This window comes from Melospiza georgiana, chromosome 1 (genome assembly GCF_028018845.1).
Source record: "Melospiza georgiana isolate bMelGeo1 chromosome 1, bMelGeo1.pri, whole genome shotgun sequence".
In the NCBI taxonomy this organism is placed as follows: Eukaryota; Metazoa; Chordata; class Aves; order Passeriformes; family Passerellidae; genus Melospiza; species Melospiza georgiana.
Genome location: NC_080430.1, coordinates 53,446,937 through 53,465,527, shown reverse-complemented (window position 1 = coordinate 53,465,527; position 18,591 = coordinate 53,446,937). Strand labels below are relative to the sequence as shown.

The window sequence follows — 18,591 nt, the reverse complement described above, 5'->3', positions numbered from 1 at the left end:
TTAAAAATAAATCATAATGGCCTGGCTTTATTTAAGCAGCTTGTTATTTGTGCACTTGGCTTTCATGACTCAGTGGCACCACTAATGTGAAAGGCACTATTCAATATAGTTGAATTAATTGGAATTTGATTTTAGTACTAGGGTTGGACAGAAACTGGATCACCAGTAATCCAGTGTGTTTCCATTGTTAGAACAGTAACAGGTTTGCATGTGAAAGCCTTTTCAAGAGCAGACTGGTGATTTCTGAGTTACCTGTTAGTCTGTTCTTGCCCTTAACATGTGCATAAAAGGGGTGAGCAGGGGGCAAAAGTATCTAATTTTGGGGTTAGATTTCCCACCTCCAGTTCATCAGGGTGTCTCATTCTTGCCAGCTTGTTATTTGCTGAGGGTTAGAGTCAGATGTTAGCGTAAACATTTGGTTCAGATTATGCACTCCTGCTATTTTTCCATTTCAAACCTGCTGAAGGATTTAGGCAGACCTCTGCTTTGTTTTCATGGATTCACTCACAAGACTGAGGCTCTGATTCTCATCTCCCCTGAGTCACTGTAAATCAAGAGTCACTCTACTAAAACCAGAGGCATTAACTGGTATAGAAAGTACTGCAAACGAGACTGGAGCCTGACACAGGGGCCTCAGTGTAGAACAGCACTAAGACCCAGGAAAAGTCAAGGTGGCCTTAAGTATTTTTGCTGAACAGAAAACATGTCCTTAATAAAGACCTGAATGTCTCTTGTTCACTTTTCCATGGCAAACAGAGCGTTGAGCATCCTCTGACTGCTCAGAGGTGCCTCTCCATCCTCTCCTTCCTCTCTGCCCTCATCCTGCCACAGACCCTGCACCCCAGGAGCTGCTCCCATTGAACCCCAGCTACTGCGAGCCGAGGCAGCCCGTGTGTGTAGCAAACAAAGTGTGTTTTCAGGGAGCCTGAAAACCTGTGTGCCACAGGAAAGGTGCATTCTCACTCCAGCAGCAAGAGGGAAGGCTCATGCCTGGAATCTGGCTGCCATACCTGCATGCTTCCTGCTCCTGGGCTGGGGAGGTCCTCGTCAGGCTTTATCTTGGAGCGCTTGTTGTGCATGGGGTCTCCTGTGCTGCTCACTGCAGATTCACTTGTGGGTTTGTTCTGCTGCAGACAGGGGGGGATTTTTTTTTCCCCCAGAAGAAGACAAAATTAGGCTGTGATAAATATGTGGCTCCAAACAAAAATAACGTAGCATCTGCTCAGCAACTTTGTATGGAGAAGCTGCACTGTTAATTATATTGGATATGCAATAACATTGTTCTTCAGTTACATGGCATTAACTCATGGAAGAGCTGCATTGCTCATCCTGGTAGCAGAGCAGGGAGGGAGTGGGAAGGGGAGCATTTGATGTAATTCCTTGCTAGAAACCAGTGCTAGTTTTGTCAGAGCAGTGAGAGGTAGGTGATTTTCCACATAATGACAAATTTGGAAAGGCAATTTTGAAAAGGAAAATCCCTGCATGCTCCAGGAAACACAAGAGAAACATTTATTTCTTCACACTTGAAGGAAAGGTTTTGCATTTAATATCTTCACACAAGATCTCAGCTTCTTCACTATGTTTCCCATTATAATAGGTGGATAGGAAGAAGAACTGAATACTAGCAAGAGACTCAGCCAAAAAATCCTAGATGAAGTCCTGGATTCTCACAAGTTAATAGCAAAATAGTTGACATAAACAGGCCAGAATCTTGTTTTTCTCTTGTTCTGCTCGACTGAACATCATTATCTACACCTGCAAATGGATCTTGTAGGAATCCAGAGATCTTTTAGAGATATCTGAACTTGCAGGGACCCCACAAAAAAATCAATATGTTTTCTACAGCAGTATGTTCTTCCTCTATATTCGTAAAAGCTAGCCAGGAGATAAACAGCTTCCAGACTGATAAATAACCTATCCCAGGTCATCCAGAAACAAACAGCACTAGTTAATAACAGGCAAATCACAAACCGTGATAAACTCCACATTAGGGGCCTGATTCACTGCTGCTCATCCCCAGCTTTGATAATACACCTTACTGAAATGATTAATTCAAACTCAGTAAGTCCAATTTGGCACAAATCAGAGAAAAAAACTTCAATCCTCTTCTCTGTCTTTGAGTTACTTTCTTGCTCATAGAATTACTTGCTTCAGGTTACTCACAGCTGTACAAGGAGGGCAGAATATGACCCTGTATATCCCAGGGTCAGCCTGATTTGAAGGTGAAGCTGCTAACCTTTAAGACATTGCTGTTTTGATGTGTTTTGCCCCTTTTCTTACTCCCCACCTCTACTAGCTTCCTGTATAAGATCAAGGAGAGGCAGTATGGAATGAGAAACTGCTGCACTAGACTGGAATATTTATGAGGACTAAAAAGCACACTACCAATCAGAAACTGCACCAACTGCGCTCCTGTGATTCATAATAAAGTGACTGCAAACACTGGAGCTACAAGAAAGCTGTTATCAAAGGGTCTCAGTGACAGTGGTGATTAATTGCCATCAACACAATGCCATTTATTTAATTTTTAAATTAATGGGAAACAAAGGTTTCATTTGTTGTCTCTCACCTGTGTGGACTCAGAAGGTCCAGAGCTGACCTGGACAGGGTTCAGGACACTGGGGATGCCAGGGATAGGTCTCTGGGTAGGAAAAGTTGGAGCAGGATGGATGAGTGGAGGGCTGTGTCCAAAGGCTGAACCTAGGGTTTGCTGACGACTTATAATTTGCTGATGCATTTGCTGGAGGGATACTGGTGTAGGAGGGTATGTGAAACTCAGAGCAGGGCTGAATTTGGGAGAAAAAGGAGGGAAGAGGGAGGAAAAAGATGAGGATCATTACGGTAAGGAACTTTACAGATTAAAACCTTAAAATATATTTGATACCTTTAAACTACTGGAAGCCAGATTTCCCCCTCCCCCTCATATCCTTCTTCATGCCCCAAAGGATGATAAATCCTGATTTTAAATCCAGAGTTGCCCTGGATTTACTAGTGAGTACAAAAATGGTACCATAACAAAACATAACATTTTTTCATAACCTCTACCAGGAAACCACAGAAAGCGGACCGAAATAAAATTCAGAAAAACTGAAATAAAAGGCAGGTAGTTCAATAACAGCTATTTATTGCAATAACAAACTTTATATAAAGAAAAAGAATGGGTGCCTACATGCTTTATAGTACTTTTATTGATAATGCAGTTCCCCTATGTTCGTGTGTATGAAGCAGTTCCTTTAATCTTGGCTCATGCTACGCTTTTTCATATGTCTCTAGATCTTATTACACGAGGAGAGAAAATCAATTGGTTAAATGTGTTCTGAACACCATGCTTGTCATATCACTCATTTGTTTGCAAAGATGGAAAGCTCAGTTCATCCAGAATGTCACCTAAAGAATTTCCATCAGCGCCGTTTGGTTACAGAAACTGATGGATTAACCTTTCCCCTCTGAAATCGGTGATCAATGACTTCCAATGTAGAAATATTCCAATGGGAAAGCACTTCTCCTTCTTCCAGTTAAACAACATTAAATGTCTATTAAAGCCCATTATGTATGTTAATACCTGTCATCACTTCATTACTTCACCCTATTTCCCAGACCACAGTGACTTAGGGGGAAATTACACTGCCATCTAAGGACCTATTTTGTGGCTAGTGCAAAAGCATTCTTTGTGTCACACTTGAGAAACAAATGGTGTGGAGCTAAATCTTCACACGCAGGAGTAAGAGATCCTCCTGAAAATATTTGCCAATAGCTTCCAATCATAAAGGAAAAAAAGAAAAAAGAAAAAGAATATTCATTATTTAAAAAAAAATACACTGAACTACCAGAGTTCAAGTTCAAAAAAGCCACAGGAATATAAAACATTTTGTCTCAGAAGAGAGGGGTGTGGACATTATATCTTCCAAGAATCAAGGCTTTTTCCAATGTCAAATTTGTCCAAATTAACAGTCTGGAGTCTTAATTGCTGTTGCTGTTAAGTGCAACTGAAAATACTGTGATACAAAAAGCCAAAATAATTTCAACCATTTTAAGTAATAATTCTTCAGAAATTCTGTGTTCATTAATATGACTATACATTTTGTCTGTTTGACTATAATCCATAAAAAGACAGCTTCAATGTGATTACATTACTATTATTCCTGGTGAGAACTCTGCATTACAACAGTTTGCCCATTTAGGATGGAATATCATTAAGAATACCCTGGGAGAATTTTACTGGTCTTTGAGGAACTCTCTTTTCATTCTACATTGTATTCTTTCTAATAAAGGGAGGCAGAAATGTAGTGAAAACAGTAATTGTTCACAGCAAGAGTTAGGGAGAAATCAGTAATAATATTCAGTTATTGAAGCTCTATAGTCCCTGCTAGTGTTCCTGTAAGCAACCATGAATGATTACAGCACGACTTAGCTAAGGTAGCCACTATGGATGATTAATAGGACATTAATCAAAAGATGCATATCAGGCTTAGAATTTGTTCACAAGCTTTCTTCTAATAGCTGATTTCATGTTCACTGAGCTCTATGCCAGTTTGTTCAATTTATTCTTCAGTGTACAAGCCATTCATCAAAGAACATAATGATTTAACACCCCTTTTCCTTTTTAGTGAACAAACATTGCTAAGTGTAACTACTCTGGTCTGTTCATTAAAAACCACACAATTACACTGCCACAGATGAGGTGGAAAACAAAGCCTCTTTACTACACCCTGGTGTTTTTTGCTTCCACACATACCCTGTGAGTTCACCTCATACACTCAAACGCTAGACAGCACCATCCTGAAGATGCTGTCAAATTCACCAAGATCAACAAACACGACGTGCAAACCGTTTAGATGAGGTGTTTTATTTCTCTGTGAGTGGTTAAAACCTAGGACACTCTCACCCTTCAGATGAGTCAGTTTAAAAGAAAAAAATAAGTGGACTGATTTCATTGGCAGTTCCAAGCACACAGCAGCCTTTGGAAATAAAGGTTGAATTTTGGAGGGTTTTTTGACTTTTTTTTCCATTTGACCATGCACAACAACACCTATCTTTGCAAGTCCAGGTTCAAAACTTTGGTAATGTCCTTCTGAGCCTACATGGTAAAAAGACAATTGTATGACTCAAGCAGGGCAGTGCTTAAATATTAAGTACGTACACTTGCTATTCCTCTCCCCACATAAATTTAAATGGCCTCCACCAAAAGGAGAGATTTCATCTCCTAGAGATCTCCTTGTTATCTACATCTGTCTTCACACTGTACAAGCAGTATCCAGAAAGAGGATGCTAAGCCAGGCATTGACAAAATTGTGAAGTACAACAGAGGAGACGGACATCACCTTAGCAAGAGGTTCTTACTGGAAAACAGTGACAGCAGCAGCAGATGCATAAACACGCAGCTGGACAGATGTGCTAGGCGAAGGAGGAATCCTCTTTTCTTTAGTATCTTTCTTTTACCCTGTGCTCATCAGCAATGGTTGAGTCTAAGGTATTAGGATTTTCCTATGGAGCCTGAAAACCTGCACTTCATTCCCTCTACCTCCAAACTTCAAACATTTCGGAATGAAATGAAAAGGTGATTGTGAGGGAACAGAGGAATAGCCAGCACAGCCAAGGGGAGTAACTCAGAAATGGAGACAATGGTTCAGCCATCAGGGTGACTTCTTAAATAGCTCAGGTATCTGCCTTCAAATAACAATTCTCTCCAGCTGTTTCTGGAGAGCTCCTCATAAGGCAAGTTGACCTGGCTGGGTTTAATGTCACTCACATGCAAGATGTTGTCACTGGGCAGCCTGGAGGATTTTTCTGATTTGAACAGATCAGAGGGTTCTGAAGAGAACAGAAGGTGGTAGGTCTTTCTCTGCCTTTCAGAAACATACAATAAAGTTAATGCTGAGGGCCAAAAAGAAGAAAAATAAATCAAAGCCCTCAACATTGCTGGCATGGTGTGCTCTTACTGGGAAGGGAAGGCCTGGATTCCTGCCCTCCTTCCCAAAGTTTCTCACTGCAATTTCTTCAGCAACTCCTGAATACAGGATAGATGGGGAATCTCTGTAATGCAGAGCCCCATGTGATCCCCTATGTCCTCCTCCTGGCCCTACCAAGCTCACACTGCTTCCCAGCCAGGCAGCCAGCATCAGCAGGGACGGCGGACAGAGGTGCGAGGTGCCCTTGTCCAGTTATTCCAACAATGTCTGCTTGTAAATGTGCAGCAGTGTCACTCAGGAACCACCTAAAATTCATGCCCAAAAGCAGTAAACAAGACCTGAAAGTAGTAATTTTGAGACTCTGGAACTACTAAAACCAATAACCAACTTTTCAAAAGCAATGAGTAGTTCCAGGGCCCTCATTTTGAGTCATGTTTATTTTAAGACAGTTTTAGGAGGTTGAATTTCAGAAAAGGAGAGCTCAAGACTTCCAAAACCCAGATGCCAGAACACGAGACTCCTGCCCCAATTGTTCATATTTTCCAAAACACCAGCCACTTTCAAAAAATCTTGGATTCACAGAAATGTAAATGAACTATTAATCTTTTCCATCCATCTACCTATTGAGATATGAAAATTTACACCACTGGAGGGAATTTCATTTGTATTTCTCTTATAGACTTTTAAAGAAAATAGAAAAGAAGATGAAAGCATATATGGCCACTAAAAATTACATGCCAGTTATCTTTTTAGTTGCTGAGTTTAATGAGAAATAAGGGTTAGAAGAAACATGTAATATTTCTGCTTAAGCATTCAGTAACTCATATACACTGACAGAAAAGTCCATCAGTGATATCATTTATCATACTATGGGCTTCTGTGTCTCTCTGTCAGTCTGTCTGTCTGCCTCTCTTCTCCTCATCTGCAAAGTCTCAAACCCCCTTTACTGGAGGTAATGCAGGGCACTGGACTACATTGCAATTACATGAGCACATCAAATTTTAAAGAACAGACTTCAAGAAGAAAAACAGACCTTATAATCAAAACCAAACTTTGTGGCTACTTTGTGGCTGTCCTGCTAACAAGGTTGTCCAGTTTCTGGTCACAGCTGTGGAATTTACCACAAAACATCTGTGAATTAAGTCAGAAAAAAATCTTTCTTTCCTATACATTGCATAGGTGTGCCTAAGGAGGCAAAAATGCTGACGAGATTCCAATTTTGTGAATACTACAAGGATTGTCTCACTGTATCACAGTAATTTTCTTCCCAAAAACTCTGAAGGCACCCTCTTTGGATTATAAAATGCAAAGTTCTGCAAGATCTGATGCATGGAAATCTCGCACAAGTATCTGAGTGCTTTCCCCTTTCTGGTTCTGCCTTTTGCAAGGTTTTAGGATGAGAGCTTCCCAAGCATGTTAATGAGGGAGCATTTAATGAAAGACATAGGGGAACAACTTGAAAGAGAGTAAAAAAAAAAGCATTTGTGGACTTTTAGAACAGCTGCAGACATAGCCAGCAGGTTCATATGTGACTAGACAAATCCAAAGACAACAGGTCCATAAAGAAATACTGAAGGGAACAAGCAAGAGTGTATACTTTGGGGTTGCTAACCTAAAGAACATTGATGCTGGGAGAGCACAAAGACAACAAAAGAGAACAAGCAGGAAGGTTCATGTGCTTCTTAAATAGAATCCCCTGTTTGAACCAATACAGACACACTAACTAGAGTAACACCTCTAGTTTGACCCAATGGGATATTTCTGATGTTTTTAAATTCTTTTTCTTCATTTTTAAACTTCAGAAAGATAAATTTGTTTCTTTGGGGTATCTTTATTTCTTCATATAGAATCACATTATGTTTACCATATTAAAAGTTTGTTTCCTATCCTCTATCTTAAGTATTTCCTGTGTCAACTGAAGATCCAAAACTTTGTTATTCTATGCAGTCCTCATTATCTGCCTTCCCCTTCCTCTCTTTTCCTTTTTAAATAGTTGAAATTATTTCTGTACCTTCTTCCTGTCCAGTCTGGAAAAACAGATATACTCTATTTCAACTCATCCATATAATTTTTCAGGCCTCTAATATTTTTCTTTGCTTGTCCTTGTCATACCCCAACTGCCCAACAGCTTTTGAAATAAAACAATGCAGAACAGGTCACTGGACAGGAACGTGGGGCATAGTGAGACACACTGTGCCCCCTGAATCATGGGGCAGGAGAGGGCTTCAGGCCTTTTGGCCTTTGAAGGGTCTTTGACGTCTGGGTGGTGCATTCACAATCCTAACATTGCTTCATGAGGGAAGGTGTAACCAGCACTGCAAGGGGACATGCAGGCCCCCCCTGACTTGTGCAAAAGCCTTGGCACTCCCTGTTTCCCCTACAGCCTCCATCACTCGTTCTTGCCATCAGGGACCTACACTAAAAAGACCAAATAATACAAATCCCCAGTTCAAGAAAGAGCTAAGTAATTTGTAGGTAGACTGCCTACATGTTCAATAAAGTTGATCATCATGAACTATGATAACACCTAATTAACTTTAAAATGCACTTCTGATTGCAGCAATTGACCTACAATATATGTAATAGTCATGCTCAAGCAGGTACAGATCTCATCACTTTGTCTCATTATCCCTTAAGAGTTGCATGAAGCCTGTGGACAGGGGAAACCAAGAAATCAGGGTTAGTAGGAAGCTACTAATATTGGAAGAATAACCGGACTCACTGAATTCAATGATGCTTTTATCCTTTGCTTAGACCAGGCCAGTATTTCACCTTTAGTTTTTAATTTTTATTTTTGAAGTCCTTATAAATTGCTTAAGAAAGTTGTTAAGAGTCAAACAAGATCTTTACTGTTTTACAAATGGACCCAACTACTGTTCAGGAAAACACCCTAATAACTCTTAAATACTTCTGAAGAGGGACTGACTTTGGCAAGTCCTTAAGTGCTGTCCTAAAGCCTGGGTCTTACAGACACAGTAATCTCAACTGAGGTAGGTCATAATACAAGTTATACAACACAATAAGTTAACAGTGATCAAATACTGGTTTTCGCATGATTAGATGCTTTTTTAAAAAATAAAATCTAATATAAGAAACAGCTTCATTCATCCCATGATAAACTGCCATGTAGGAGCCTCTGTTCAAAACACAAGACATCTTTTAAGCATGGCTGGGAGCTGAGCCATGGGTGCTGAGAGGATCTGCATAAGCTGACTTCATGCATAGAAGTTGATCTAGATCTTTTGATGGAACAATGTGTATGTATGTATAAGATGCAGCCAGGAACACTGCATACTCAGATGTGAAAAGCTGTGGACAGTCAGCATAGTTAGACCAGAGAGTTCTCCTTAGACAAGGATGCAGAAGATAAGAAGCAACCAGTAACAACATGTAAGAAAACCATCTCCTGTTGTCTGAGTTGGCAGAAACAGGAATTATGTATGTTCCTTGTAAACACACAGGAGGGAGTGAAAAGAAGTTTCCAGCTCTGACCTCCACTTGTCCTCAAGGCAGCAGCCAGCAAGAGTGAATGTTGACAATTGCTCAGGACACACGACTGACAAATCTCTCGGCAACCTTGCAGCCCTGAAGAGATTTGTGAAACTCTTACTGTTTCAAGCATCTTAGACACAAACCAAAAAACAAACAGCATTACAGGAAGAGAGACTTTAAAATGCACTTCTGTTTGGAGCAATTTACCCATAATATATCTAATACTTTTTCTAAGAAAAAATTGTGCTTTAAATTCAGTTCCTCTCCCTGGTTTTTTAAACTGACAACACTGCACTTTGAGTAGGCAAAGTGCAGGAAAGTCTTCATTAGTTTTTACGGCTTGCTATTTAAGTACGGGGAAAACAATACCAAACTTTGACTATGAAACCAGACATAGTGTGATCTTGAATGCACGTATGAGACTTGAAATCCTTTGAAAAAATATTTCAAAAATAACTAGTTTTCAAACATCCCTCAGCATTTGTAATATTGACACATAACTTAGAGAAAAGGCATCTAAATGAATTGGTAAAAAGACATATCCTGCATCTAATAAAGTAGAGCATGTATTTTACTAGGTGTTCCAGTTTTCATCAAATAATAACCATCATTGTACAATTGTATTTAATTCACATACATCAGTGCCCCCTTTTTTTCTTTTACTTTTCTATTACCAGTTTAAAATTAACAGAGTCTGTGGTTTGTACTTTCTCTTCAGCTTGCCTTATTATCTATTCTGTTTTATCTGCTAGGCTAGGTGAAATTTTTCTTCATGAATACATTGCCATATCCAGAGTAAAATGGCATAGTTTCACTGAGAGCAACGGGGCCACACTGATTAACCTTATGTGCTCAGACAGCACTGTCAGCTTTGTCCTTCTCACTGGATTATTCCTGTGAAGGAATCCTTAGGATCCTAACTGGACTTTGTATTAATGGTACCTTGCATAATTTATCTGTGCTCCCTCCATGGAAGTTCATGCCACTTCTAGCAAACATAATTTTGAATTAAATTCATGGCTAAGCACTTTCAGTCTTCTAAAACTGGTATAATTTATTACATTCAAAGTGCTAATTAGTACTTGCTTTTAGGGTCTGAAAATGAAGTGCTAAACTCCAGCACACTTGTATTGGCTTGAGAACTTTCCTGGAACTAATATTGCTCTGGGTTCATTGAGTGAGTTTAAACTCTTTGAGTAACACTGAACCTGCTTCAAATGGAATTTTAATGAAAAGATCTGTGACACACAGATTTCCAGGCATGTAGACATAATCTCACTGGTATATAGGAGCACCTGTACCTGTAAATGTGCATGCAATACGTGCCTGTGTAGTGTGCATTCTTTATGTTGCTCAGCTCCTTAGATTTTACACTTTCCAAAGGCAGAATTCTTGCCATTCATGTTTCTGGTGAGAAACATCCACCACTTTCTAATGCAAGATGTAAGTGACCTCTGAAACAATCTCCCTGAATGTCACCCTCCCATAGTCTACATGAGCTTTGCACAGGAGGCCAGGTGCATGGTTATACTTTCACAGAGCCTGATAAAGATGCAACTTTGTAGTAATAGTGGTGAATTTCACTTTTATTCACTTTGTGCCACTTCTCTGCCATTCACACTTCTTGAAAGAAGGTATGAAATGAAGCTATTATTGCAGGATAGAGCATTATATTCCCTTCTCTAGATTACCCACAGTACCTGACCACGGAGAATAAAGCCCTGTGTTGCACATGTGTGAAGGTCTAGTTATAGTAGGAACTGTTTCAGTGGGGTTACACTTGGACTGAATTTGACTCAGTCTGAACTGAAACAAAGCCTTCATTTACAACATTGCAAGCAATTAATTAGAAAGCTTTTATTGTAAGAAAGGCTTTCAGTCAAAGTCAGTGCTGCATCTAACTTAGGCAGATCCCAGTGAGTGATAATAAAACAACAAAATACCTATATTGCTGACATGATAAACAAACTCTTTATCCTACACATCCTATCAAAACAAGCTTCTTTCAAAACATTACTTTTAAGGTATTTTGTTCTACCTGAGCAATGCTAAACATGTCCTTTTAAATTTCACTAACCAGCATTTGAGCATGTCCTTTTTACACAGATATAATTACAGAAATATACAAACTTACAATTTACAGTCTAAAACACAAATCAAAAGTAAGAATTAAGTAGTTGGATTTAAGTAAAGGTTAGATTCAAATTCTCAGATGGGGTCTTCTGTTTCATTGTGCAATTGTCAGCAATCTGGGCATGGAGTTGAGAAATGAAAAAAAATTATATCTGCATATATGACAAAATTATTTTGAGCAGCATGGTGAAAGCTAAGTGGTTATCTTTAGAGCCCAGTGTGCTAGATGAATGAGCAATACTGATAGCAAGATGCATATCGATACTGAAATGGAGTCAGAGCTACTCATACACTGGTTCTAAATTAACTGAGACAAATGACAAGAAGCACTTGCTTGTCTCAATGCAGAATTCAATGAAGGAATGAAAATTTGATCAACATGAAGCTATGGCAAAAATATGTTAAAAATTTGGCTGGAGAAAAAACCTGAAATAATCGTGGTGCATTTAAATTGCTGCTCCTTCCCTGGAATATTATTGCATGTAGTAGAAGGAGATTTTCAGACAGTATCAGCAGAAAAAACAATGCAAGAACTCTAAGGAGCAGACTGAAAACAACATCAGAAAGGAGATGAATAAGAGGAGACATAATAAGAATATATAAAATATTGAATAAAGAAGGAAGATTGAGAACATGAGGGCTTCCTGTCTTATAACTGAGACATTCTGTTCAATTCAAAAACTGGATAATTTAAACCTGACACTCTTTCCTCTTTTTTTTAATAGAGTGTATAATTATACTGTTGGGCTCTCTGCTAAAGATACTTTCACTTTTCTCTGTTGATAACTTTATACTTCATTTGGATATCTTAACTCTATTTTTATTTTTCTCTTTATTTTCTCTTTGTGTTTGCAAAGGAAAACTGGAAAAATTATTACTTAGTCACTCATCTCTAGCTACAACACACTGACTCATTATACAACAATCATTCTATACAAGGAGCTTATATGAGATGAGGAAATAATTGAGAATCCAATACCTGCTTGCAGAAACACAACTCTTGTCTTCCTCACTGATGTTAATCCATTGCTGTCTAAGCTCACTCTACAAACCTGGCTATCCCTTTCTAGTGCTCTTTGTGAAAGCATCCTTGCCACCATTCCCTGACTCTTCAGATCAACCCCGAGCAAAGGAGCCAGAGCAGCCAGGGCCTGGCTGTAATTAACCACATTGTGTTAATTGTTCTGATGCTATCAGGGAAGCAGGGCAGCACATGGGGGGAAACAGGAAAGTGCTACTCTGTTTTCGTAGTTTCTTTCAAGGAGATCCCAAAGGGCTCTTGCGCTCACATGAAACTGAATTTTCGCAGCTTATGAATTGATAGCTAAGTTATATTCACAGTTATATCTGCCTAGACCCAAAGAAAGTCTCTTGTAGTAGGTAGAATTACTGACTTAAACACCTTGAATCTGACAGGGAATTCAGATCACTTTCTGAAAACTGACTTTGTAATTTTGGTATCACAGCATTGCCGAGGGACTAAAGGTTCTAAATTTCAAATCTTATAGAACATGAAGTCCCAGCCTCCTGTGTTTATTAAAGACCAGTTAATCTTTTGTAAAGGTTTTGAATCAGTACTCTTAATATCATGGGAAGTGATTACCCCCTCTATACTCACTCTAAACCATGCTGTCTCTCAAAAAGAAGTGCTACTGAAGTGCAAAGTCTAATAATTGTCACAGGTAGCAGACATAATATTAAGTACGTCTTGACAAAGGATTAATAGCAGGGGTGCTGCACTGCAGGACTGAGGCAGGTAACCAAATGAGTAAATGTCAAATGAAGGATTATCCTCATTTGATGCTACTTCACACATCTCCTTTCTGCATAATCTCTCCCAGCTGAGACCTAAACCAGGTGTTTTCAAATGCACAAAGCAGAAGCTCTACCTGGTGTGCCAAAGGAGATCCACTATTAGCTGTCAGCAGGAGTGTCATCTCCTTTTCAAGTACTCAGCCAGCAGTCAGGGCACAGCACTGCACTGCCAGTGACAATGGCAAAGCACCCGCCAGGCCCAGCTCTCTCTGGATTGTGCTGAACTACTACTAGTATTTATTATTCAATCTACCCATGTCAAAGACCAGAGCCCTCCTGTGCTTGGCTTTGTACAAACAGAGACCAAAATGTGGCTCTTTTCACCTGATTTCATCCTCAGCATCCCACAGTGCTCACATAGAGGATCCAATGCTGAAAAGCTGTGTGAAGCACAGGATGTAATCTTTCAGCCTCTTTTTTTAGCCAATGCAAAGACCAGTGAGGTCCTGGAGACACTTTCTAAACACAAGTAGTACCTTTACAAAAATGGGTGTGAAAGGGCATTGAGCCCACAAAATTAAACCTGCCCAAATCTTTATGTGCTGACTAGTCAGCTTTTAGTTATGTGACAGCACACCCCTTTTCCCCTCTGCATGATTCTTAACTCATTCAGTCCACAAGATACACAGTAGCCTTCAGCAAGAGGCCCTCTGGTACTTTTCTTCTCTGGGCCCAGAGTAATGCCCACAGGCCTTCCTTCCCTTGTATTTAAACCATCAGTGAATAAATAATTACTGACACCCTCCTGAGCTTCTCCACTGTGCTCATCACTGTATAATCTAATTGCTTCACAAAACATTAATGCTTTCAACCTCCCTCTGAGGTGAAGGGGAAGGATTCATTTTGAACAGGAACATGAATCAAAGAAAGATGGAAGCAGAAAGTGTCACTCATTGGGGTTGCCCAATTTCAGTCAAGAAGATCTGGGCTAGTTAACATGACACAGTATACAAAATGTTCAAAACAGCTGTCAGCATCTTCAAATCATGGCTGTGAGCAATTTGACTCCTCTGCAAAATTAAGAGTGGTAGGCTGGGACTCCAGAAGACAAACTGAGCGTGGTGGTCACTCCTGACTAGTTTAGTTTGCCCAGCATCAGTCAGGAATTGTGCTGCAAGAGCACAGTCTGCCCTCCAGGCAGCAACCAACCAGGTACGAGGCTCCCTCCTCTTTCAGGCTGTCTGGGACAGTGAGGCAATGTCCTGTGGCTCTCACTGATCCACAGAGGATGCTCAGCTGTTCAGGCTGTGCACTGAAGAAGACAGGGGTCATACAAACACTGTGCAACCCTGAAGTTAAAGATGGTATCAGAGCACAATCACAAGGGGGCAGTACCTTCATTCTCTGAATGAGTGGCTTCTGCCTGCTTTATTTTCAGCCTTTCCTCTCTCCTGCTGCAAGCCTATGCTGTGTTATAGAAAGGCATTTTGTGCCAACTTGCTTAGCCTGTACAGTTTCTGGGCTGACTCCTGTCTCCTCTAAAGACTGCTTTCTGTTTCACAAAACTGTTATGGCTGGACAGACAGCTGAGCCTCCACAGGCTTCCCAAGGAAGTACCAGAGCTGCAGCCGCAGGGAAAGGTTCTCCTTCCTATCTGTGGGCCCTGGGCTGGAACACTGCTGAGTGCTTAGTTTATTTAACACATGCTAATAGAAACCTCTTAAGGGCTTATCACTTGGCTAAATGGGACAATTTCTCAAAAACAGCAGAGATCACATCTGTATCATCCGGGCAATATTCCTGGCAAAGTTCAGCCTCCCAGTAAAAAGGCAATAGTCTTCCAGTTGAACAGAAAAATCTCTTCTCCCCTAACTTCATTTGGATAAATTAATTACCTTGCTGATGTTTTTTGGAAATGTTCAGCATTAGACAGGTATTTACCATGAAAAATGATGCCAAGTATAAACTATTTGGACTAAGTTAAAAAAGGTAGGAAACAACATCAAGAAGTAGAAGGACTATGTAATGTTAAGTATAGTTAATGCTACTGATACTATTGAAAACAGAAATCCTTCCTGTCTTGCAATTCCATCTACTGCCTTGATGAATTGTACCATTTTCTTGCAGCAACTCTGATGACATTAACCTGTAAGTTTCCAGAAGCTGGCATTTTAACCAGGAAATGTTTTTTTTTTTTTTCCTAGACTTTGGTCACGGTTGCTGACAGGATTTTAAATGGGATGAACCTATGGTTTTATTCAATACAACAGTTCTTGTGTTGAATGCATTATTTGCAAGACAGTGAATATTAAATTAGGTTTTGCTGACAGTCCTGTTGGCATTTAGTCTTGGAATTCATTAAGGCAATGAAATGTGGTTTGGGTTTAATACCTTACATCACTGTTTATTTTGGTTTATATAGACAGGTTCACACAGGAGAAGTTAAAGGGCACCAACAGAGGTGAGTTGCAAAGCAGGAAGAAGATGTCTCCTTTTCCTTCCTTTCAACTGAGAAGAATGGAAGTGTACATTTCCAACTTTGCATGCTGAATGGACATACTCTTATCAAAATGAAAAAAAAAAATCTTAATTCAAAATCATGTGAAATTTTGTATTATGCATTCCTGGGAAGTATGACCAGGAAGGGCTGAAAGCTTTGCTCAACCACAGGTTGAGTCACACAAGCATTGCTGTCTTCAGTGACACCAGCTCACAAGACTCACTTTGAACACTCCCTAGCATCCTTACTCAGTTTTTGCTCACAACTCCCTCCAGTTCCACAACTGGTTTCAACAAAACTGTTCATCTGATTCCAGCCTTGCTTTGGAAGAGTAAAAGGAGAGAAGACTCACTCCACTGCAGACACTATGCCAACTTTCATGCACTATTTGCTTTACCAAAGCTACAAGCTATGGGAAAGGAGTTTAGTTATTAAGTTCCATCCCATCCCAATGACAGCGCAGATGGCACAGCTCCACAGTTCCATGTATCTGACATATGTGGTCCAACTGCTGCCAGCATTGACATAAACATTCCTCACTAAGGAGCTTCATAGCTGGGACCATGGCTCCACTGACTGGCAAGCTGCACTGAGAGCAACACCTGTACCTGTGAGACACCACACAGCTACTCAAGGACATCAGAGCTATGAAGCACGACTATTTAAAAGTGCTTAAAAAGGAAAACACAGCACTTACACTAATGCCAATATTTGCAGTGCTGTCACTCTCAGAGTTTGTCAGGCTCATGGTTTCTAACACACCACTTGTGTGCCCCATCTTCTACAGGAGTGAAAACCCCCATAGCCCATTTTCGAAGCTGTAAATGTGTCATTTTTGCCACAGAGGCGTTTCACGGATTTCACAGAATATTCTGAGTTGGATGGGACCCACAAGGCTCGTCAAATCTGACTTTTTAAGTGAGTGGCCCATACAGGGGGTCAAACCATGACCTTGGTAATGTTTTGAACCTCGCCTAAAATGGGTGCCCCATCTCAAGAAACTGCTGTAGGGACTTGCTCCTTTGCTTCATTGAAAATTGAAGGTGGAAGCTGCTGCTAAGCCAGGGCCCAAAAGCACTCTTTGAGGGTTATAAACACAAGCCCAACATTTTCTGACACTTTGGAGAGGTGGGGGATATTTTCTTAGAATACCAAAGGAGCTTTTTTCAGTTAACATATAGCCATATCACAATTACAAAAATGTTCTGCAGTTGCATCTCCATTTTTCCTTGCGCAGTTCTTAATTTTCTTCCACTCCCTTTTTTCTTTTTACATTATTCCTTTAGTTTCCTCTCCTTTGTGCCCTATTTGCTTCTCTTCTCTGCACAACCTCTGTCCACCTCTTCATTTGCTACTCTGCTATTCTGCATCCAGAACACCCATTCCTGACTGTTTTCTTGCACACACAAGTGAAGCAGCCAAGTGAAATTCACAGCATTTCTGATGACAGTATTTGCTTGGTACCAAAAAAAAAAAAAAAATAGCCAGAGAATGTCAAATCTTTCAAGACACGAAAACATGAAAAAAAAAAAATTGAACACCCGAAAGTTACAGCCAAACATTTGTATTGAACAGTACCACATTTCTCTTTCTTACTTTCTGATGATTGTAATGTAGGAACATTTCACTGTCCATCATACCTATGGGCAGAAGAACCCAAGCGACTTAAGTCACAAACCTGTCCTAGAGTTTCTTCTCTGAAAACAGATTACTGGACACAAAAACACACACTGTTCCTGCTGGTCAGACAAAATATTACCTGCACTGGAAAACAAGAGGCCAAAAAGTTCCTTGTGGTTACCTTTCTGAGTAAGAAAAAATATTTTATACTTTAAATTAAGCTCTGATTAACATACATTATAGAAACTGCAAAATGCACATATTCACAAAAAAAACCAAACAAACAAAAAAAAAAAAAAAAAACACAAGTAAATTAAAGATGTGAGTATATGTTCACGTTTGTATGTGTGTGACACATAAATGAGAATATACAATTCAGGTAGCAAATGCAATTCTTACCTTATTGCACTTGCAGACAAGTGGCCATAAGAACCACTGGCTGATGAACTGCTACGAGAATTATTGAGAATGGTGACCAAGGAATTTGGAGAGGTCCGAATCATGGTCTGAAGGTCAAAGCTGTGGTCAGACAGGGGGGATATGGACAACGTGCGCTTCCGGCTCGGTCTGGCTGACAGCCTCGGGCTGGGGAACCTGGCACCTGGTATGGAAACACAAATAATTATCCACAAGGACTTCACTGGATTTATTTGTTATCAGTGATGGGTAGAGGGAGACACCAGCACACTGTGACAAGCCCGCTCTCTTCATTTGTGATCTACTGGCCACAATTGAGGAAAATTAGGAAGAAAAATCTTTCTTCCTATGGCTTACCTCAGGGGAGCTCTGTTTATTAATGTGCAAGCAAAATGATAAATGGCTAAACAAAAGGAAAAGACTTTTATGAGTTATCCCTCTCATTTCTGGTGATTTATGAATCTGATGGCTTCTTAGACATTCACATCATTAATTCAACTATGAGCAATGAGACAGTGGTTCAGATCTGGGATACCAGCAAGCCCAAACGCACAACACTTTAATACATACAGCCAAACCTACACATGTCAAATAGAATACAGAAATGAAGAGGCAGTTTTCCCTTTGTTGACTGTAATTCTGCCAGGTGGATATTGGATGCAAAAGTAAAAATCAGGACTAAAACAAACACTAAAAGGGCCAGCTCTATCAGCAGAATTCAGATTGACATTCAGAGCATTAAAATGAGAAATAGTAGGCTTTATT

General features: G+C 40.0%; 1 protein-coding gene across 1 annotated transcript in view; it reads right to left on the bottom strand.

Moving 5' to 3' along the window:
• Window positions 1-18,591, bottom strand: part of GLI3 (GLI family zinc finger 3) — a 206,734-nt gene that overhangs the window by 40,565 nt on the left and 147,578 nt on the right. Inside the window, exons 7-9 of the mRNA XM_058032310.1 lie at window positions 17,809-18,010; window positions 2,570-2,786; window positions 1,011-1,127 (exon numbers count right to left, since the gene is read on the bottom strand). Of these exons, the coding sequence (XP_057888293.1) occupies window positions 1,011-1,127; window positions 2,570-2,786; window positions 17,809-18,010 (536 nt within the window). The remainder of the gene's footprint in view (window positions 1-1,010; window positions 1,128-2,569; window positions 2,787-17,808; window positions 18,011-18,591) is intronic.